We start from the raw sequence: 23,917 nt of genomic DNA on the forward strand, positions 1-23,917 counted from the left end.
AAGGTACTGGCAGGTTTAGCATCTGGTGAGGACATGCATTCTGCTTCATAAACGGTGCCTTCTTGGTGGAAAGGGCAAGTAAGCTTCCTCAGGCTCTTTCATAAGGGCACTCGTCTCATTCATGAGGGCTCCACCCTCTCATCCTAGTCATCTCCCAAAGGCCTGACCTCTCAATATTGTCACATTGGTGATTAGGTTTCGATATGTGAATCTTTAGGGGACATAAATGTTCAGACTATAGCAGATGTCAGAACAAAGAGACAGAAATCAAGGAGTGTAAATTGAATTTTATTTCTGGAATATAGAGCAACATTATAATATTATAATCCTGTAAAAATGGAAATAACTTTAATTATTAGTATGTGCTTTATTCTTTCTCACATATAAAAAATAGTAAAAACATATTTTAAAATTATATTATATACTAAAGTGTACCCTGGTATTTTGATTTTAAACTTCCAGAATATAATTAATTGGTTTTCTAGGAAGTATGTATTTTGAAGTTAAGAGTGAAATTTAGGAGTTACCTAGTTTATCTTTGTCATTATAATCACACAGCAGTTAGGGCCCCAGGAGCTCAAGTGAGTTGCCCAGTGCCACACGAATAGTGGAAGACCTGGGGCTAGAGCTCAGGGTTTTTTGCAACTAGTACTGGGATTTTTAAAAACAGTTGTTTTAAAATTTTTACTTTTGTTTATATATTTACAGATTTATAAATCATTAAAACCATAGGAAATCTTCAAGATTGTCTAATCCATTCCACCACGTCTTTATTTTATAGAAGTTCCTTACTTTATAGAAGATATCAAAGCCCAGATATAGGTAAAGAATCTGAATACACAGCTTCTTGGGAAAGAAATAATTTTCTTTAAATCTTTAGCAAAGATAGACTTAGTATAAAAGTCTGCATGCATAAAATGGAAGCAGATTTGCTTGGTAGACAGATTAAAGTCTGCTTTTGGGCCGGGCGCAATGGTTCATGCCTGTAATCCCAGCACTTTGGGAGGCCAAGGTGGGCGGATCACCTGAGCTCAGGACTTTGAGACCAGCCTGAGCAACATGGAGAAACCCCGTCTCTACTAAAAATACAAAATTAACCAGGCATGGTGGTGCATGCCTGTAATCCCAGCTACTCGGGAGGCTGAGGCAGGACAATCACTTGAACCAGGGAGGTGGTGGTTGCGGTGAGCCAAGATCGTGCCATTGCACTCCAGCCTGGGCAACAAGAGCAAAACTCCATCTCAAAAAAAAGTCTGCTTTTAAATAAAGTATGTTAATTTAATAAAATCAAAATCTGTTCACAACAACAGGAAGAAAGAAGGAATGGCGTTTAACAGAACTAATTTTTTTTCAAATTATAGAAGGGGTCACCACAAAATTTTTTAGTTAGCAAGATGTGTTTCTGCACTTAAAATGCTACTCATTTATCCACAGCTTTTTAGAGGAAGCATTTATTTTATAAAACCGTAGGAACTGGAAGTGCCGGACCAGTGAGTCTGATAGATTAGAGGTATTCACAATTAACTTATGTTTGTAAATTACCCTTCTTTTCTTGCTGTGTCTTTCTTTCTATCAGTGTATGAAGAATATTTGTTGCCTGCCTCACAGTTTACTGATGTTTATTTCTAAGCTGAGTAATCTGTACTTTGTCAGAATTTTTTATATGGTTGTCACAGCCATACAACTTAGAAAACTAAGCATAATAGTTTTTGGGTTTTTTCAGTGGTACAGTTTACTTATTTAAGTTTCTAATGATAATACAAAACCAGAAATGTATATTACTGAAAAGAAAAATCAATAAGATTAAGTCAAATAATTAAAAATAAACTAAAGCCTAAAAGCTTTTTAAAAGATTAAGTTAGAGTCATTTTGTTTTTCCAAAATGGATTGTATATTTCAGTTCTCAAATTAAAATTAATGATGTATAATACCTCCTAAATTGTATTATCTAAAGTTTTCATTTATTAAGTATTTTATGGAAGTTACGAATATTGATACATTGTCTTCCAGTAATTTATAATATATCTGTATCAATTTTTAGAAAAATGACAAGGAGTTATTTACAAAGACTCAGTAAGATGTGATGTAAAAATGAACAAATTAATGAGCAAAAACAACATTATATATTTTGTTTTTTATAAATTATATTTGATTTTAATGGATTTGACATTTTCTCTTTGAACACAGTTTTGCCGGGTCTATATTTAGGAGAGAAAATGAGAATGTTAATTGAAATAACATTTAATATTAATTTCGTCTCTGGCATGTATAAGGAAGGAAGGTTTAAACAAAGCATGGTAAGTTATAGAGACTGGTAGTCTCAGGTTCATCTAAAATGATTATCATCATGTAAGCCCCTTCTGGAACACATAATCTCAATGCTCAATAATAACAATAAAGATAATTTAATTTTGTTATCTATAAACATTTATTGAGCACTTATGTGTCAGGTATCAATTAAGCTCTCTGTGTATTAATTCACTTAATCTTAATAACTCTAAGAGCTTTATCATATTGATATCCTTATTTTACAGATGAGAAAAAGGAGGCATGAAAAAGTGAAGTAATTTGCCCGTGAGCACACAGCTGGCAAGTAGCTGGGCAGGGTTCAAGATATGCAGACTTGCTCCAGCAAACATGCCCCTAACCACTTCACTAGGGCAGTGGGTCTCAGCATCAGCAGCACCTGGAACATATTGAGCAGCACCTTCTCAGGCCATACCCCAGACCTACTGAGACAGAAACTCTAGGATGTTGCTTGACAATCTGTCCTTTGATGAGCCCTCCAGGTGCTTCTGGTGAACACTAAAGTCTGAGAAGCCCTGCCTAGATCAAGAAAGTAGTAGTACTATTTTCAATCAAGGGTCAGCAGCGTAGTAGTGGAGACAGACCTGAAAACATATAATTACCATCAATCTAGTAATTGCAGTAAAGGAGGATTGTATTAGGCACAATGGTGTTGCAAAGGAGAATGTGAGGGGAAGGGAAAGTTTGGCTTTTTGAGCATTGAGAAATTTGCACTTTAGTTTCAAAGATAGAGGAAGGGCAACCGGTTTCAGTACTGATAGAGTGCTGGTTTTGCTTGTCTAGAGGTTGAATAAATAGTCCAAATGACTTCAAATGGTTCTGAATGTTTTGGCAGAGCAAGATAATCATTGTAGTGATCCTCTGTTTTGCCCATTTTCTGGCCATGATTGTGTCTCTGACGTGTGTACTATTTCTGAAATTGATGGTTACAAAGTAGTCAGAGGAGATGTTTTAAAGATCAAAGAAGGTAACGATGTCCTTTTTTTTTTTTTGCCTAGAAAAAATATTTAGCATTAGATGTTAGAAAGACTGACCTTCAATAACAGTACCCACTTTATCTACCTATTAAATCCAAAGTTAAGTCTACTAAAACTACAGTCTGTTGCATTGGGATGTGACAGAATTAGCATTACAAGATAGTGTCATAGCTTGTGATACCTAAATCACTTGACCTGTTCGGTGAGCCATCCTCATTTTTCAGGGTACAGTATTTTAGAAATTCTCACAGTGGGCTTCCAGGCTAAACAGATTCTTTGCACTTCTTGTTCTGCTGGAAACAGGGATTAGACATAAAGTAAACAACATGGCCTGACTACTCTTTGTAACATCTTCGAAAAGATGGCCCTGATATGCACCACTGTTTTCAATCACTTAAAAGGCAATAATTCAATTATGCCATCCTTTATATAAGAACTGCCATTGCTTTCAGTTCACTTCCAGGCCTGACACAAGTAAATCACTTCAATAAAATCCCTCTTTTCCTCTCCTAGAGACTAGCATAAGTAATGATACCAGTGATCTAGCAAGGGCAAAATGAATATAATGTTCTTTCAGAAAAGCAAAATGTTTCACTATGTTACTTGGGAAATTATTTGTCTTGTGTGTGTTATGTGAAAGATATTTAAATGATCTTATTAAGTGTGCTTTTTAGAGGTGTAACTATTACACTCTTTTTTTAAAAAAAAAGTTAAGTGCTTGAATTTAGCAGTTATGTGCAATTTGTGGGAAGAGGAATACACCTTAGAAAAACACCATCCAGAATTTGGGCCCGTGGACAGCAAATCCTTTATAAATGTACAAAAAATATCTTCCAAGACATTTGAAACAAGTTCTTTTGCATGTGAAAATAACCACCTAATTCTTTCCTGCGTTCATGTAAAATTTTGTTAATGTGACTTATGCTTCAGACTTAAAGGACATCAGCTTGAATGTATGTTATAGTTGTCGTTTTATTAGAGGTTGCTCAGCTCACTTGACTTTCTTCTTAATGACCTCAAAAGACAGTCACTCTCTAATATTGTAGTAAATTAAGCCTTTGAGTAAATAACATCAGCTGTTTAGGCTGCTGGGGTTCAACATTATCAGGTGTTTGTATATAAAGATTAAAATATATGGCAGCTGGTAAATTAATTAGGGTCCGTGTTATGCCAGATTATCCTCCCTATTAACTTTTGCTTTGAATATATTCACCAGTACCTCTCAGTGAATGATAAAATGTTTTCATTTCAACAAGCCTAACTCATGGGATTCAATAAGTCTGTTCAAGGGATATTTAAAAATAGGTTACACTTTTAAACAAGTGATAATGGACTCACTAAAGCTTAACATTTCTCTTTGATGTCAGATATAGTTTTATAATAGAACTGCAAGTAATGTTCTAGTCAATTTCTCCACCGAGTTTAGCATTCAGTCACTGAGAAAAATACTGTTTGGACCACATTATTCTGAATTAGGATTATACAGACAGGCAGAATAAATTGGAAAAAAAATAATCTAAGAGGATATAATATTTTTACCTGTTTTTGATATACTTTTAAAGGTACTTATATTTACCGTCTTCTATGTGCCAGACACTATTTTAGGTAATTCAAATGCATTTTCTCATTTAATCCTTATAGTAATACTTCTTATTGTTATTCTGTTTTATTTTTATTTTCCATAGCACTATTATCAACATCTAACATACTACATGTTTTTCTTATTCTCTCCCCCACTTTTCACCCCAACTCCCAGTCTTCCCTTTACCCTCATCACTCATTAGACAGGGAATTTTTTTTTTTTTTTTTTTTGCTATCTCTGCAATTCCTTGTTCATAGTAGTGACTCAATACTTTTTTTTTCAATGAATGAGTGGCCCTGTGAGGCAGATGTTATACTCCCCAATGTACAGATGAAGAGAGGTTAAGAAAGTAACAAAGTCAGAATGTGAAAATGGTTGTAGATGAACACCTACTTATCTATTCATTCATGTATTTGATAAATGACATTAAAGGCCATGATATTTCCAATATATTGCACTCCTTACCATACATAAATTACATTGATTAAAAAAATCAGTATAATCATATTTTTTAACCAACTCATTATAATGGGTTCCCAAAGTACCAATGTTAGACCAGCAGTTCTTTTGTTTTTGTTCATTGGTGGGTTATCATAGTCTCATTTTGTAATGTGAAATTAATTTTAAATAAATAATACATACATCCAAAATTCAAAAGTTATACAGGAGTATATGGTGAAAAGTATCCATCCACACACCTATCTTCCATTTCTAAACTTGCCCGCTCATTGGAATCACCAGGGGGGAATGTTAACAATTACTGAAGCCTGTCTCCCACTCCTAAAGATTGTGATTTAATTGGTATGGGAGTGTGGTGTCGGCTTTGGAATTTTTAGAAGTTCCCCTGGAGAGACATTGCTTTTAGTAAAGGTAAAGCCACAAGGGCCAAATATACCCTATTTCCTGAAACAACTAAGAAACATACAAAATATGCAAAACAATGTTTTTTATGACACTGGATATCAGGTAACAAAAGACAATAATCTCTGAGGGATGGGAAACAAATGAGGTGAGCCCTGTGATGATGCAGCTTATTTCCTGTGAGAGTATTGACCATGGCAGTGGGGGAGAATACAGGCAGAGCCCACCAGACTCCCTGAGTTGAGAGGTCAGAGCTGAGTTTGCAGGGACCAAAACAGTGAGAATTCATAGGACAGACAATAGAAGAGGTGAAAGCTGCATGGAAAAAGCACTCAAAGATCTACAGAGGATCCCTAAAGAACTCCAAAGATGTATAGAGGATCCCTTTTGAGTGCTCAGCTGAGATTTGCTAAGGGAATCCATACGATGAAACTACCAGAGGCTGCAAGGAAGAGTACCTGAAAAGATTAGGGGGAAACAAACAGTACCTTGTGGTCACCCAGGGATAATGCCTGTTGTAGTCAGCTGGACTGGAAAACCTTGTGATTTAGAAGGCATTTGGTAGACTATTCAGAAGGGTTTTGCTTCAGTAGTGGAGAAAAATTAGCCCTCAACTAAATAGTGTTCCAGTCCTACTTAAAATATCTTGAAAGCAAACTCCCAAAGGATCAAATTATTTCCAGGTAACTTAACTATATCCAAAAAGAAACCTCAAGACATGTCTTATATTTATGTCCTTATAAATAGAAAACAAAAATATTTAGCACCTGACAAAATTCACAATGCCTAGTATCTAATTAAAGATTGCCAGGAATGCAAAGATGCAGAAAAATATGACCCATAGTGAAGAGATAATCAGTTGAAACTAAGTCAGAACTCACATAGATATTCTAATTAATAACAAGGACATTCAGACACTTACTATGATTGTATTCCATACATTCCAGAAATTAAGGAGAGATGTAGAAGATTTACCAAAAATCAAAGCCACAATTCTAAAAATGAAAACTGCAATGTGTAAAATGAAAAATATACTGGATGGGATTAGTGGCAGATTAGACACTGCAGATGAAAAGATTAGTGAACTTGAAGACATAGTGATAGAAACTACCCAAAATGAAACACAAGGAGCAAAGATAAATTTTTAAAAATTGAAAGAGTGTCAGTTGTGGGAAAATTTCAAGTGGCCTAATATCTGTGTAATTGGAGGCCCTAAAGATGGTTGGGAGGTGGGACAAAAAATATACCCAAAGAAATAATATCTAAAAATTTTTCAAATTTAATGACAATTGTAAACACAATCCAAAGAAGCCCAACAAACCCAAGCTCAAAAAGCATGAAGAAATAATACCAAATTATGTTATAGTTAAATTACACAAAACTAGTGATATAAAGAAAATATTAAAACAGCCAGAGAATGATGGACATATTACATAAGAAGAACAAAGATAAGGATGAGTACAGATTTCTCATTAGAAACAAAGTAAATGAGGAGACAGTGAAGCAACATCTTTAAAGTACAGGTGCTGTTTGACTAACAATGGGGTTATGGTTGGATAAACCCATCATAAATTGAAAATATCATAAGTCAAAAGTGTCTAAGTCCACATACAACACCATCATAAGCTGAGGACTGTATTGAATGCCTACTGCTTTTGCACCATTGTAAAGCTTAAAATTTGTAAGTTGAACCATTGTAAGTTGGGGATCATCTGTTCTGAAAGAGAAATCAAGTTTGTTAACTAGAATTCTTTACCCAGCAAAAATATCTTTCAAAAAAACAAAAGCAAAATAAAGATTTTTTCAGACATACAAAAGGCGAAGAATTCACCACCAGCAAATTGCAGTACAGATATTTTAAAGGAAGTCCCTCAACCAGAAAGAAAATTATACCGGATGTCAATCTGGATGTAAACAAAGGCGTGAAGAGCACAGGAATAAGAACTACATGGATAAGTAGATTAACTTTTTATTATTTAAATATTTTAAGAAGATAGTTAACCTTTTAAACAAACATCATAACAATTAGAATGGAGTTTATATAAAAAATAAAATGTTTGACAAGAATGGCAGAATGACTGGAAGGGATAAATGAAAATATATTATTTTGAGGGTCTTATACTAACTTGAAAGATTTAGTATCACTTGAAGGTAGATTGTGACAACTTAAAGATATTTACTATAAATCCTAAGTCATTTACAAAAATAACAAAAGAAAGTTATATCTAATAAACCAACAAAGAATATGACATGAAATCATTTAAAGAAAACCCAAAAGAAAGCAAAAAAGAGGAAAGAGATAAAAAAGAACAGATGGGACAAATAGAAAACAAATAGCCAGATTTCAACTTAACTATATCAATAATCACATTAAATATAAATGCACTACATATCTCAAAAAGCAGAGATTGTCAGTTTGAATTAAAAAGTAAGACCTGATTATATGTTGCCTACAAGAAATGTGCTTTCTATGTAAAGACATAAGTTCAAAGTAAAGCAATGAAAAAAAGTAGCATGTTAACAATAATTTTGAAAAACTTAAAGTTGTTGTATTAATATCAAAGTAGATTTCAGAGAAGAGAATTTTACTAGGGATAAAGTAGATAATTTCATACTAATAAAGGGCTCCATTCTTCTAATATACAGTCCTACATCTTTATGTCTGACAGAAGTATTAAAAAAACAGACAAATATACAATCATGGTTGGAAATTTTAATAGCCCTTTCTTAATAATTGATAGAGCAAGTAGACAGAAAATGAGTAGAGACCCAGAAGATTTGAACAACAGTATCAAGTAACTTGACCCAATTGACGTTTAGAAAATATTATCTAAAATTAGGCTGGGCGCAGTGGCTCACACCTGTAATCCCAGCACTTTGGGAGGCTGAGGCGGGCGGATCACAAGGTCAGGAGATTGAGACCATCCTGGCTAAAATGGTGAAACCTGGTCTCTACTAAAAATACAAAAAAATTAGTCGGCTGTGGTGGTGGGCGCCTGTAGTCCCAGCTACTCGGGAGGCTGAGGCAGGAGAATGGTGTCAACCTGGGAGGCTGGTCATACTGACAAACTGAAAACAAAACTATACGATTATCTCAACAGACACAGAAAAAGCATTTAACAAAATTCAACCTCTATTCTTGAAAACTCTCAGCAAACTAGGAATAGAAGAGAAACTTTAGTCTGGCAAATTGTATGTACAAAAAAACCTAGAATGAATATTATACCTAATGGTGAAAAATTGAATGCTTTCTGTAAGATAAAGAAGAAGTTATTGATGTCCGTTCTTTTTTTTTTTTTTTTTTTGAGACGGAGTTTCACTCTTGTTGTCCAGGCTGGAGTGCAGTGGCTCGATCTTGGCCCACCACAACCTCCGACTCCTGGGTTCAAGCGATTCTCTTGCCTCAGCCTCCCGAGTAGCGGGGATTACAGGCATGGGCCACCATGCCCAGCTGATTTTGTATTTTTAGTAGAGACGGGGTTTCTCCATGTTGGTCAGGCTGGTCTTGAACTCCCAACCTCAGGTGATCTGCCCACCTTAGCCTCCCAAAGTGCTGGGATTACAGGCATGAGCCACTGTGCTGGGCCCATTCTTACCACTGCTAATTCAACATTGTACAGGTAGTTTTAGCCATTGCAATAAGTCAGGAAAAATCAAAGTCATTGTGATTGGAAAGATGGAAGTAAAACTATCTTTGTGTACAGGCATAATGATTATCTATACAGAAAACCCAGATCTCCAAAACCCACTAGAACAAATAAGTGTTTGGCAAGTTCACAGAATACAAGATCAATATACAAAATAAATTGTATTTCTATCTATTATAAATGAATATCAGAAATTGAAGTTAAAAAGCAATATTTACTATAATACAAAGTGGGGTAAACTGGAAAGGATATGCAAGACGTATATACTTAAAACTACAAAAACATTGCTGAGAGAAATTAAAGAAGACCTAATGAAATGGAAGGATATACTGGTTCGTGATTTGAAGGATGCAATATTAAGATGTCAGTTATGCACAAATTGATACGTAGATCTAAAATAATCCTGACCAAAATCACAGGAGTCTTTTTTGTAGAGATTGACAAAGTAATATTAAATTTCATATGGAAATGCAAAGAACTAGAATAGCCAAAACAACTTTGAAAAAGAAGATAGAGTACTAATACTACCTAATGTCAAAAGTTCTAATACTTTTATTCAGCTACAGTAATCAAGACAGTATAGTTTTGGTGTCAAGTTCCACAAACACATCAATAGAATAGAGAGTCCAAGAGTAGACCCACATGTATGTGATGGAGAAGGGACAGTCTTCTCAACAAGTAATGTTGAAATAATGGGATATTCATAAGCACAAAAATAAACAATTCATAACTCATTCATATATAAAATTAACTCAAGATGAATCATAGACACAAACATAAAACCTCACACTATAACACTTTCAGAAAAAAATTAGGAGAAAACTTTTGTGATCTTGGGCTAGGCAAAGATCTTAAAATATGGCATCAAAAGCATGATCCATAGAATTACAAATGGATAAATTGCACTTCATCAAAATTAAAAACTCTGCTTTTAAAAAGAAGCTGTTTAGGAAAGAGAAATCACAAGCCACAGCTTAGAAGAAAATATTTGCAAATCGTATATTCTATAAACACCAGTGCCCAGAATATAAAAAGAAATCTCAAAACTCAGAAAACAAATAACCTAATTTTTTAAATAAACAGAATATTAACAGCTAGAAATATGGAAGCAAATAAGCACAGAAAAAGATGTTCAACATTGTAGTCATTAGGGGAACACAATTAAAAGTATGATGGAATAGCAGCACATGCATATTACAGTAGCTAAAATTAAATGTTGACCATATCAGGTGTCAGTGAGAGTATAGAGGACCTGGAAATCTCATACACTGATGGTGGGAATGCTAAATTGTATGACTACTTTGACAAATAGTTTGGCAGTTTCTTTAAAAATTGCACATATATGCAATTTAGTCATTTCATCCTTAGATGTCTTTCCAAGATAAATAAAAGTATATGTACATTTGTTAAAAAGTATGCATGAATATGTGTAGCAGCTTCATTTTAACATTCAAAAACTAGAAACAAGTCAAATATCCATCAATAAGTGAATAAACCATAATATATCCATGCAATATAATGCTACTCAGAGCAAGAAATATTAATGTATGCCCCGACGTGATAAATCTTAAAATATGCTGAGTGAAAGAAGCCAGATCAAAAAGAATATATTAGGTAAGATTTCATCTTTGTAAAAGTTTAGAAAATGCTGACTAATCTGCAAGAACAGAAATTATATTAGTGGTTTCCTTGGAAAGGTTTGTTGCGATGGGGACCATGGAGCATAGGAGCTTGAGGAAGCTGGCTTTTGTAGGTGTTAGATATTTTTGTTATTGTGCTTGTGGCAATGGTGTCACTGGTGCATACATGTGCCCAAACTGATCAAACTATACACTTTTTTTTTTATTTTATTATTTATTTATTTATTATTATTATACTTTAGGTTTTAGGGTACATGTGTGCAATGTGCAGGTTAGTTACACATGTATACATGTGCCATGCTGGTGCGCTGCACCCACTAACTCGTCTTAGTTATATCTCCCGATGCTATCCCTCCCCACTCCCCCCACCCCACAACAGTCCCCAGAGTGTGATGTTCCCCTTCCTGTGTCCATGTGTTCTCATTGTTCAATTCCCACCTATGAGTGAGAATATGCGGTGTTTGGTTTTTTGTTCTTGCGATAGTTTACTAAGAATGATGATTTCCAATTTCATCCATGTCCCTACAAAGGACATGAACCCATCATTTTTTATGGCTGCATAGTATTCCATGGTGTATATGTGCCACATTTTCTTAATCCAGTCTATCATTGTTGGACATTTGGGTTGGTTCCAAGTCTTTGCTATTGTGAATAATGCCTCAATAAACATACGTGTGCATGTGTCTTTATAGCAGCATGATTTATAGTCCTTTGGGTATATACCCAGTAATGGGATGGCTGGGTCAAATGGTATTTCTAGTTCTAGATCCTTGAGGAATTGCCACACTGACTTCCACAATGGTTGAACTAGTTTACCGTCCCACCAACAGTGTAAAATTGTTCCTATTTCTCCACATCCTCTCCAGCACCTGTTGTTTCCTGACTGTTTGATGATTGCCATTCTAACTGGTGTGAGATGGTATCTCATTGTGGTTTTGATTTGCATTTCTCTGATGGCCAGTGATGGTGAGCATTTTTTCATGTGTTTTTTGGCTGCATAAATGTCTTCTTTTGAGAAGTGTCTGTTCATGTCCTTCGCCTACTTTTTGATGGGGTTGTTTGTTTTTTTCTTGTAAATTTGTTTGAGTTCATTGTAGATTCTGGAAATGAGCCCTTTGTCAGATGAGTAGGTTGCGAACATTTTCTCCCATTTTGTAGGTTGCCTGTTCACTCTGATGGTAGTTTCTTTTGCTGTGCAGAAGCTCTTGAGTTTAATTAGATCCCATTTGTCAATTTTGGCTTTTGTTGCCATTGCTTTTGGTGTTTTAGACATGAAGTCCTTGCCCATGCCTATGTCCTGAATGGTAATGCCTAGGTTTTCTTCTAGGGTTTTTATGGTTTTAGGTCTAACGTTTAAGTCTTTAATCCATCTTGAATTGATTTTTGTATAAGGTGTAAGGAAGGGATCCAGTTTCAGTTTTCTACATATGGCTAGCCAGTTTTCCCAGCACCATTTATTAAATAGGGAATCCTTTCCCCATTGCTTGTTTTTCTCAGGTTTGTCAAAGATCAGATAGTTGTAGATATGTGGCATTATTTCTGAGGGCTACACTTTATTTTTATTATTTTTTTTTAAGATGGAGTTTCACTCTTTTGTCTAGGCTGGAGTAAAGTGGCACAATCTCGGCTCACTGCAATCTCTGCCTTCAGGTTCAAGCAATTCTCCTGCCTCAGCTTCCTGAGTAGCTGGGTTTATAGGTGCCCACCACCATGCCCGGCTGATTTTTGTATTTTTAATAGAGACAGGGTTTTGCCATGTTGGCCAGGCTGGTCTTGAACTCCTGACCTTGGGTGATCCACCTGCCTGGGCCTCCCTAAGTACTGGGATTAGAGGTGTGAGCCACAGGCCCTGGCTCCGGCCCCATACACTTTAAATATGTGCCACTTTTTGTATTTTAATCATATCTCAATATAGTTTTTTTGTTTGTTTGTTTCAAGATCCCTAGTTGATTCAAACGTATTCACAAATTTGAGAATCACTACTCCAATCCTTCAAGTCCCTGATTTCACCCTGCAGAGGCAACCTCTTCTAGGCAGTTTCTTGTTCTGGAAACTGGAACATTCTAGAAATCCTATGCACATGCAGGCATATATGAACATACATATCCTGTGTTCTAACTTCACAAATGGTAGCATACTTTACATATCATTCTGTATTTTACTTTTTTCACTTACTGTATCTTGAAAATTATTCCATATCTATACATACGGAATGACCTCATTCTTTTTGACACCTATGTGTTAATGCAGTGGATCTGGATCCTAATTATTTTGACTATAAGAGGTGGTACTTTATTCTTACTCTAAAACAATTTGAGAATAGAGATGTAACTTAAATAGTTGCGGAGTTAATTTTCCTTTTAGGCATATCCTTAAGTCCTCATAGTCATAGTCATACTATATATTATAAAATGCCTTTATCTATGTGGTTATATAAGCTTTCTACAACACCAAATTTACTATGAATTAGGTAGTAATTTTTCACAGGTAAAGTTTGCATGTTTATGTGAAATGTTGACGTGTTAACATTTTAAAAAGTTATTATGACATTTTATTTGCTTTGCTTATTCCCTCAGTATGAAATGTGGTGTTTTGTTTGTCCTTCCTCATTTAACACATATTTTATAAGCCTTCTTTTGTCCTTTGCTGGTCAATTTGGCATTGGTCTTCGGGCCACAGCTGTTCCAGAAATGTGTGCCATGCAGACTAATCTGTTATCAGTATGCACTTTTGGCAAACAAATTGGCTAAAATTGTACTGGCTTTTTTTTTTTTTTTTAAAGCAGAAGGTCAAATTGTCCAATGCCAATTTTTTTTTTTTACTTTTTAAAGTTAACCTCACTGTTTGGTTGATAGACTATGTTACAGGAGGAAGACCATCTACAAGACAATGTACCAATTTACCTAGAGGCTAAAACTCCTTATTGGTCATTTGTGTTTTCTTCATGGGTTTTTTGTAATTTTCAGTCTTACAGCAACAAGGATCTTAGTGTTCATTACCCAAACTATCTATATTGTACTATAATCTATGAATTTGTTTGATTTCTTAGTGAATATTAGAGTCTTTCGCTGACTAATGATAATTTGAACTTTTTGCCAACATTTCATCGGTTGTTGGATCAGTGCAATTTGTATCAACTGAGTATTTGTTTTGTATTTGTTAGCTGATGAAGTCAGTAAGAAGAGTCATTGCAGCTCCTTTCAGTAAATTCATTCACTCATTATTTTTCACATCATGGAATTCCATATTCCTGTGGTCAGGTTTCATAGCTCCTGTTCACCCCTTTGTCCTTCATTTTAAAGTATTTCAGGGGATTGTCCTTGTCCTAGTCAGTCATGTTTGCTTGCAGTCATACACCTGAGGTCATGTCTCTGAGGAGTCACTGTACAACAGAATAAATGTACATGTTTTGAATTTCATCTTTCTGTGCAGTGGTTGCTTTCTGGCTGAGAAAATGGTTTTACTGATTAGTGAGTTACCTCTAAGACCTCTCTCTATCTCTGAGTCCTTTACATTTTAGTTAACCTGTGATATGTCACTCTAACCTAGGGAAAGTGTGGAGAGCCTGATTCAAAAGCATTCCTATGCACGCTCACCCATCCGTACCTATGGAGGAGAAGAAGATGTCTTGGGGGATGAGAGTCAGACAACCCCAAATCGAGGTAAGGTAGCTTCCAAGGCCATGGAATTGCTGGGAGGCAGAGCACCTAAAGGAGAATGGGGGCAGGTTGTTGATGAGATGGCCAGTCATCAGAGTACACGATGCCCGGAAAGGATTTCAGGAGCCTCCCTGGGAAGGGAGAGCCCCGACGCTGATCCTTACAGATTTCATTATTTTGCCTTTGAATCATAGGCGATGATGCTGCCTGCGGGTTTCCTGTGGTTTGTTTTTTTTTTTAAGTGAAAGAATACTGAGCCTTTGAGTCAGGGATCAGGAGTTACTTGTCCATGATTTAGTACATAAGAGCTGTTGAACTTTGGGGGCAGTCACCAAGTCCTTCTGAACCTCAGTTTCATAATCTGAAAGTCAGGGAATATATCTGTTCCATCTATGTCAGGTATAATTTGTTAGAATCAAAGACCAAAATAGAAAACACTTTTAAAAGAGGATTGTCCTAATGAAGGATATTACATAGAGGAAGTGGCCCCAATGTTGACAGCAGGAACTGAACAAAGTTTCTCTGTTCCCAAGGCTTAGAGAGCAGCCCTCTGCATCTGGGAAGAGAGTCCAGAGAAAAGAGCCCAGAGGGGCTCCATTCTGGGAACAGTAAAGTTCGTATGGGGAGAGAGTCCTCTGCATTGTTTTATGTCCTTAATATGAAATTATATAATCTGTGAAAACATAGGACATTTCTTATTACTCAGTCCAAGTGAACCACTAGTATTACAGTTGACTCTTGAACAACACAGTGGTTGGGGAACCAACTCCTGTGTGGTCCAAAACGTGCATATAACTTTTCACTTCCTAAAACTTAATGCTAATAGCCTACTGTTGATCAGAAGCCTTACCTGTAACATAAACAGTCAATTCACACATATTCTGTATGTTACATGTATTACATTCTGTATTCTAATAATAAATCAAGCTAGAGAAAAAGTTATTAAGAAAATCATAGAAAGGAAATATATTTAGTACTCCTTAAGTGGAATTGGATCATCATAAAGGTCTTCATCCTCATCTTCACACTGAGTTGGCAGAGGAGGAAGAGGAGGGGTTGGTCTTGCTGTCTCCGAAGTTGTAGAGGCTGAAGAGGTGGAGGAGGTGAAAGTGAGGCAAGAGGGGTCAGGCACACTCAGTGTAAATTGTAGTGAAAAATATCTTTATGTAAGTGGACCCATGCAGTTCTAACCCCTGTTGTTCAAGGGACAACTGTATACAGTCAGAAAATTCAGTGTCAACTCTATTCTAAATTTCTGGATGCTGTGGTAGGAAAACTTACCTTCTTAGGTTCTCACAACAGTTTTGGAAACCAGACAGCTTGGTAGAGGTTTAATACATTCAGCCTTCCTTATGACACTACAGAGGTCAGAACAGATATCAGGTATTTGCAGGTTTTTAAAGAGAATCAGGTCATTACTTGCAGGCAGGGTATTAATGTTTTGGCCAGTCTGTGGGAGTGTGCAGGCTATCCAATGAGTTGTCTTTTTCCATTTAGTAAATTCTCTATTCCATGCAAGGTGTAAATATCATCTTCTTACCTAGAAAAGTAGATTTGCCTCGTGACATAGCTCATGTGTGTTTGTCTTTCTAAATTACAGATGTATTAAATATTCTTAAACACAAATTGATCTTTACAGATAATTTAATTCTTGATCTGTACATTGATACACTGTTTCCAGTCTAATGAGTGTTTTTTCTTACAGGGTCAGCCTTTACAACATCTGATAATTTGTCTCTCAGTTCCTGGGTATCATCTTCTTCCAGTTTTCCTGGGTTTCAGCACCCACAGTCCCTGACTGCTCTTGGCACCAGCACAGCATCCATAGCAACACCCATTCCTCACCCCATCCAGGGTTCTCTGCCGCCATATAGCCGACTGGGAATGCCTCTGACCCCATCGGCCATTGCCAGCTCCATGCAAGGGAGTGGCCCCACATTCCCTTCATTCCACATGCCGCGATACCATCACTATTTTCAGCAGGGGCCCTATGCTGCCATTCAAGGACTACGCCATTCCTCTGCTGTGATGACGCCATTTGTATGACTCTTCTAAAAATGGGAGAATCCAGATCCAGAATGTGCAAGTGGGTATGGAAATATAGGACAGGGCTGGGTGGGTGGGATGTGGGGTATTGGAGTAGGGGCTTTCCAGGAGACACTGGACCTATCAAAGACGAGAGCCGGACTCACAATAAAACCTACCACTGAAGGAATGCACCACGGACCAGGATTCATCTGAGGGACAGCTCTTGGGTTCAGGAGAGAATCCGTGTAAAGTTCTCAGCCAGCCTGAAAGTTTACTAATACAAGGCTGATGAATCTTAAAGTGCATTATTCCTCATGGTTAAAATGCTGTGTTGATGCAGTAATGTATAAAATCATTGTGTATAGGGTTTCTTCCTGCTTTTCACAGGATAAAAGAATCTCCAAAGAGGCCATACTATATAGCATACTGACCATAATGACTAACTGAAGTCAATTTATCCCTGTAGAAAATGGGAGCCAGTAGAGAAATATTTGTAGTGCTGTAGCATAAGCATGTTTAGTTTTCTTTTGTGTTAGTCTGCTGGGGAAGGAGCTGAGATAATGCTAATGCATCCTGTTTTGTGGATGAATACATGGTAATGACCTCACAAAGTTCTGTTTGTAATATTGAAGGGCCAGTAACCAACAAGCTCAGTTTTCACAGTCTTCTTTCTTCCTAGTTCTCTTTATTGCAAATACTTGCCAGAGTTAGGGTTGGGGCTAGAGTTATGGAGTAAAAATCTTCCATATACAGTTTTGAAGCAAGAGCCTCTCTATATTATATGGTAAAACTGAAGTTTGATTTTTCTAGGCTGCATTCTAAACACACTGCTGACTAATTCACTGAGGCACACTCCAAAGCCTAGGCATGATGTTATGTGAGGCTTGCTTTCACTTACAGCTGCAACAGAAAGATGGTTGTTCTATTCCAGAAGGATTTTTCTGCCATTGGTGCCAGAGATCCCTTCATTTTCACTTCAGTTTTGGAAGACCTTGTGGATATTAAAATGCATCTGGACAAATTCTCATGTTCCGTAAATCTGCCTTGTTGTTGCTGCCGCTGATTGACAAGGATTTGAGAATGACCATTCTAAATGCCAGGATAGCCAAGATTTAACTTATGTTCCTGAGTGGAAATGTGTCCATACATCGAATTTGGCCTTTTTCCTTACTGTGTTACATTTAGTGACTTCTTTACCATTTTGCTAGGTCTGTAATCTTAAATTGCTTGATAACGTAATGGCTCCATAACTGAAATGTTGGCAATTGGCAATTCTTATAAGTAATCTAAAGCATTCTTCCACTTTATTTTTAACTTTTGCTATCTTCTTAAGCCTTCCTTTAATGTTTATAATAGTAACAAATATTTTAGTTATATATGACCTGTATATTGTTTTTGAACAGCATATATCTATATATAAGCATTTACAGTCAGGTTAACATATTTGGCATTTTGCAACAATTTATTTCCCTAATAACATAGATTTAATGAAATTAATAGTTTTTCAACTTTAGATTTAATGCACTTCAACTACAGGATGTAACCTGTTGTCTTAGCAAATTTCTCCAAAACTCTAATTTAATTTTTGTGTGTAATATTCATTCTACTCTTCTTACTACAAAAGTATTGAATCTGTTAAAAGGGATGGGAAATATTTCTACTGACAGTAGAAGTGTATTTAGGGGGAAATGCAATATACTTATGACATCAGACTCCTGTGGGATTTTATTTGGTGGTTTTAATGTTAGCCTTTTTCATATCACATGCCTTTCTGGGCACTTCCAGCCTATGAAACAAGGCATCATGGCACAGCCTGTCTAGGTGATGCTGTTGTTGGATTTTGCACTTGCTATTCTCCACTATACTCCAAAGTTTACTTACAGAAAAGCATGGGCTGCATTAACAAAGCGTCTCACGATCCTACAGCAAACACCGTGGGCCAATTATTAACTTGTTGCATGTTATGCTGTAGTATCCACAGGTAGTTTGTTTTCAAACAAAGTACAGGTGTGCATTTCTTTAAAAAAGCAGTTATGAGTAATGTTTAAACTATCCATAGAGCTAGGATAGGGGTTTACTATTTAATAGCTGGCCTGTTGCCAGTGCTCCTTTGAATATAGAGTACTGCTGCTTAAAGCAGGAATAACAAAAGATGCTGTTTTACATAATGCTACTCAATACCCTGATAAATTACTGGTCTACTAAGGTGAATCTGTATCTGAATTTTATTTTCAAAGAGGATGAAAAGACTGTTTTAATACATACTGTTTTGACATTTCTACCAATCTGTGTGTCTCAAAGAGATTTGTGCGTTTTTGTTGAATATGGTTTTACCTAGTATTTCCTGACTTCATAATTTTATTTTGTAATTAAGCAATATAAGACTATAAATAAGAGTACTTAGAGAAAACAAAGACTAGTCAGACCTAAAATTCTAAATTGGATATATATTTTTAAGTATTATTCGAACCAGAGAAAAGAAGCACAAGTGAAATAGAGCTTAACCGCATCAGAGTCACTTGAACCATGGAGACCAAGGGGTAGAAATTTCCCCTCCCTGGGCCTTTCTGAGGTATCTCGGTCATTGATTCTTATTAAACCCTTGGGAGTTTAGTATTTAAAATTCCAAAGCCCATTCTGGCAAAAGTAATTTCAAGAACTACATATTTAATGGGAAAGCCAATTGAATAATAAAGGCCATGAATTATAATATATTTAGAATATATTCAGGGTTCCTCCCACGCCGCCCCCCCCACCCCCGAGTATATTATAGTGTCAAAAAGCATGGCTAATGGGAAGTGCTGCTAAAAAGAGGTCCTGCCAGACCTGCTTTATCTAATCCTGAGGAATTAATTCAAAAGTTAATAGGTTTTGCAGTTATGGTTTGTTTTTAAAATATCAATAATTCTGAGTGGATTCAAGGTCTTTTTTTTTTTGAGACGGAGTCTCACTCTGTTGCTAGGCTAGAGTGCAGTGGCACAATCTCGGCTCACTGCAACCTCCATCTCCTGGGTTCAAGCAATTCTCCTGCCTCAGCCTCCTGAGTAACTAGGATTACAGGTGCGCGCTACCATGCCCAGCTAATTTTTGTATTTTTACTAGAGACGGGATTTCACCAGGTTGGCCAGGATGGTCTCGATCTCTTGACCTTCTGATCCACCCACCTCAGCCCCACAAAGTGCTGTGATTACAGGCGTGAGCCACCGCACCTGGCCTCAATTTTTTTTTTTTTTTTTAACTAACTTAGTCTTCTCCTCTCCTCTGTCTGCCCTTAGCAATATATAGGTAAACATATCCAGCTTGTCTAACACATCACAAATTATTAGTTAACAAGGTGTAGATTAATGAGCTTATATTGTATTGCTGGATCTTTTGAGTTAATAACAATGGTAATTGTCCAGAAGGCCTGTCATTATTCCTAGTAGGTGGGCACAGAGTAAGAGATATTAAGAAGCTTCCTGATGAGTCGTCATCTAGCAAAGGCCCTGTGTAGGGCTGTATTATAGGAGTTACATTGACTTCTGGGGCATTCCAAGGTCTCCCCTCCTTATCCATATCTCTGTCATTTTGCTTCGCCAGCCACAACAACACACTTTCCTCTCCAGCTGCTCCCTTCCCCACCAAAAAAGAAAACCCTCTAAAAGGCCAAGGAATAAATATTCTTAGAAGTAAAGTATCCTCATCCCATGCTGCCTTTTTCAAAGAGGTGTTAGAATATTTATCCTATTTCTGTATTTCACAGTAGCTTTTCAGGCTGTCCTGCTTATATATAAGCTGATTTATATTGAGAAAAATCACTTTTGAATAAAGAGGATGAAATGACTTTACACCCCATTAAATACTCAGTCAAGCTTAGCCATGACTCAGTAACTAAAAAGTTCAAAAAATCCAGTTATGTAATGTGCAGAGTAACAAATTGCAAGAAAAACAACTTAATCTTCCAGTGACTAAGAAAAACTGTTGTCACTATTAAACATGTAGGAAATTGATAATTATTACAAACAAAGCAATACTCTATCGTAAATCTAGACAAATCACTGGACAGATGATAAGATTTTCAGCTTTCTCCTTTAAAGAGCTGTGCCTGGCTGGATGATGGGTTTTATACAAGTTTTTATGTTATTTTAAAATGTACGGATTTTTTTGTAAACACGCAAAGGGAAGGTTACAAACTCCTTAAACTTTAGAAAATCATCAAATCCTTTCTTTGCTACTAATATTCTATGCCAATTATAATATTCCAACACTTACCTTTCTTCAGAATGCTTACATATAGAAAGGTTTATCTATAAATATTTGATAGGTAAATATTCTATATGTATTTTCTAGCCCTTCTTTCTCTGTCCCTCCCTCAAATAACTTCACTACCCTCTCCTTTTTAAACGAAATATCTTGATAATAAGAAAACAAAATCTTTTTTTGTGAAATAATACATATGGACAAAAAATACAAGTTGTATTTTACTTCTGGTTCATTAAAATATTGTGTTTAGTTGGATTTTTTCCTCCCTTATTTTCAGAAACATAAAAGAAATTGTTTTATTTCCTAAAGGATAAAATTGGATATAGCCTCTTTAGTAGACACTAGCACAGTTCTGTTGTTTGCTGTGTTCATTTGCTTAATGAATTGCGTGAAAACAGTCACTGTAATGAAATATGTGTGCTGGGGGTGGGGGGAAGGGCATGGGAAATGTTTTATGAAAAAAAGTTATAAGCCTAATACTATGAAGTAACATCTAATGCAGTTCTTTTTAAGTGCAATATATTTATTTCTGCTAGAAATATATTATCAACCTTATGTAATATTTGAAGCATTACATATTATTTGTAAACAGCTTAAAATTATATATTACCCCAATTGTACATAAGTACAAATGTGTGGATATTAGTTTCTTTCATTAAAAATGGTGTTTTTTAAAAAATACATATGCACCCATTTACACCTATCATTCACTTACACTGTTTTATGATGTTTGGTACCTGTTTCCTCACCTGACAAAAAGGATTAGATAAGATTGTGGGTCCCAGCTGGCCACTCACAGGCTGAACACAGCCCGGGATTACTGCACAGTATTTTGGGTTTATCTTTAGTTGCATTTGAAAGCCTTTGGAAAAGACATTGCTCTCAAGTTCCCACTATTTTCCATTTTCTGCACCCAGTCCCCTTCCTTCGTGTATGCTACCCAATGAACCCTCAGAATCACATGATTTTGCACCTCTCTGTACTGAATTATACTGAAGACTCCATAAAACTTAAGAACTCCTGTATCTCATTTCAGCCATAAGCACTTGGATATGCTGTAATGATATTACACAAAGCAGAATGACACCAAATAAGATTAGCCAAATTATAAGTCTTAATCCTCCTTCCACATGACAGTCCTTCAAAATATTTGATGTTATCATTACCCCCTGCTTTCAAAAGTCTACTCTATTACCCTTAATTTTTTTGTGCATGCCCAACACCAACCTTTTAGAAATCTTTTATTTGGAAGGATTTCATGCTTATGGAAGAGTTGCAAGAAGACCATAAAGCAACCCTGTACACCCTTTATGCAGAGTCACAATTGTTAACCTTTTGCCCTGTTTATCATGTGCATTTACAGTGAGTAGTATGTGCATAAACACACATGCACATGCATAGATATGTAATATATACAAATTATTTTTCTGAACCCCTTGAGAGTAAGTAGCATGTCATGCCCCATTATCTCTAAATAATTGAAAGTGTATTTCCTAAAAATAAGATTCCACTAAATAATCACAGTAGGGTTAGCAACTTCAGGAGATTTAACAATGATGCAGTACTGTGACGTATCATCTGTATTCCAGATTTGTCAAATTACCCAGTAATGTCATTTGTAGCATATCTTTTCTTCAGTACAGATCCACTTCAAGATCACATATTGCATTTAGTCATCATGCTACTTTAGTCTCCTTAAATATAGTATAGCTCTTCAGCCTGTCTTTGTGTTTCATGACAAAAGGATTCCTATTGTGTTAGAAATCATGAATTCATACTGATACCTCCAATTCCAATGCACTCCCACAGAGTCCTCTTTTCTTGCTTTGCCCCATTCGATATCTGTATGGAATACAGTGGAAGAAGGCTCAACAATTACTTCAAAGTATTTATTTACTGAACTTTACCATACACTTAAAACTAATTTCAGATTGCTTCACCTGTACAACTACAATACACAAACCTTCTAAAAAGAGGTCAGAGTTTGTTTGCATTGTTTCCGTGCTACTCAACTAACAGTATATAGCCAAATGATATGTTCAGCAGTTACTTTGATTAATTCATTTTTTGTCCTCCTGGATAGTTATGTTACTCATGCGCAATACAGGTGGGTTTATTTGTTCAGTTTGTTTGGAGTTTTAATGGATCTTTTCCTTTCTATTTTTATTGATTTTTTAAAAAATAGAAAATAATGTGCTTCCAACAAACTCATAGATCTAATAAGTGATTATGGCAAGGTTGAATTATAGCAAGGTTAGAGGATACAAGATTAATACTTTAAAAGACAGTTGCTTTCCTATATACCAGAAATGAACAATTGGAATTTGAAATAAACAGTTATATCATCACTAAAAAAAAGAAAAAAGAACAAATAGGTATAAACAAAATATTCACAAAAGCTATATAAGGTAAACTACAAAACTTTGATGAAAGAAATCAAAAAAGATCTAAAAAAATGGAGAGATAGTCCATGTTCATGGGTAGGTAGACTCAATATTGTGAGGATGTCTGTTCTTCCCAACTTGATCTATATATTCAATGCAAACACAACCAAAATTCCAGCCAGTTACTTGTGGCTAAGAACAAACTGATTCTGAAGTTTATTTAAAGGCAAAAGACGCAAAATAGCCAACACAGTGTTAAAGAAGAAAAACAGTCAGAGGACTTACACTACCCAACTTCAAAACTTACTACAGAACTATAGTAATAAAGACAGTGTACTAGTAATTGGCAAGAGAATAGACAATTAGATAAATGGAACAGAGAGCCCAGAACTAGGCCCACATAAATATAGTTAAATGACCTTTGACAATGGAACAAAGGCAATTCAGTGGAGAAATAATAATCTTTTCAACAAATGGTACTAGAACAACTGAATATCCACATGCAAAATAATAAATCTAAACACGGACCTTAAATCTTTTGCAAAAATTAACTTAAATGGATCATAGACTTAAATACAAAATGCAAAACT

General features: G+C 35.9%; 1 protein-coding gene across 1 annotated transcript in view; it reads left to right on the top strand.

Annotated features, from left to right (window-relative positions):
• Positions 1 to 16,773, top strand: part of TBX20 (T-box transcription factor 20) — a 52,088-nt gene extending 35,315 nt beyond the window's left edge. Inside the window, exons 7-8 of the mRNA XM_054496668.2 lie at positions 14,564 to 14,676; positions 16,379 to 16,773. Of these exons, the coding sequence (XP_054352643.1) occupies positions 14,564 to 14,676; positions 16,379 to 16,719 (454 nt within the window). The 3' untranslated portion in view covers positions 16,720 to 16,773. The remainder of the gene's footprint in view (positions 1 to 14,563; positions 14,677 to 16,378) is intronic.
• The last annotated feature ends 7,144 nt before the right edge of the window (positions 16,774 to 23,917 follow it).

Source organism: Pongo pygmaeus, chromosome 6 (assembly GCF_028885625.2).
Source record: "Pongo pygmaeus isolate AG05252 chromosome 6, NHGRI_mPonPyg2-v2.0_pri, whole genome shotgun sequence".
NCBI lineage: Eukaryota > Metazoa > Chordata > Mammalia > Primates > Hominidae > Pongo > Pongo pygmaeus.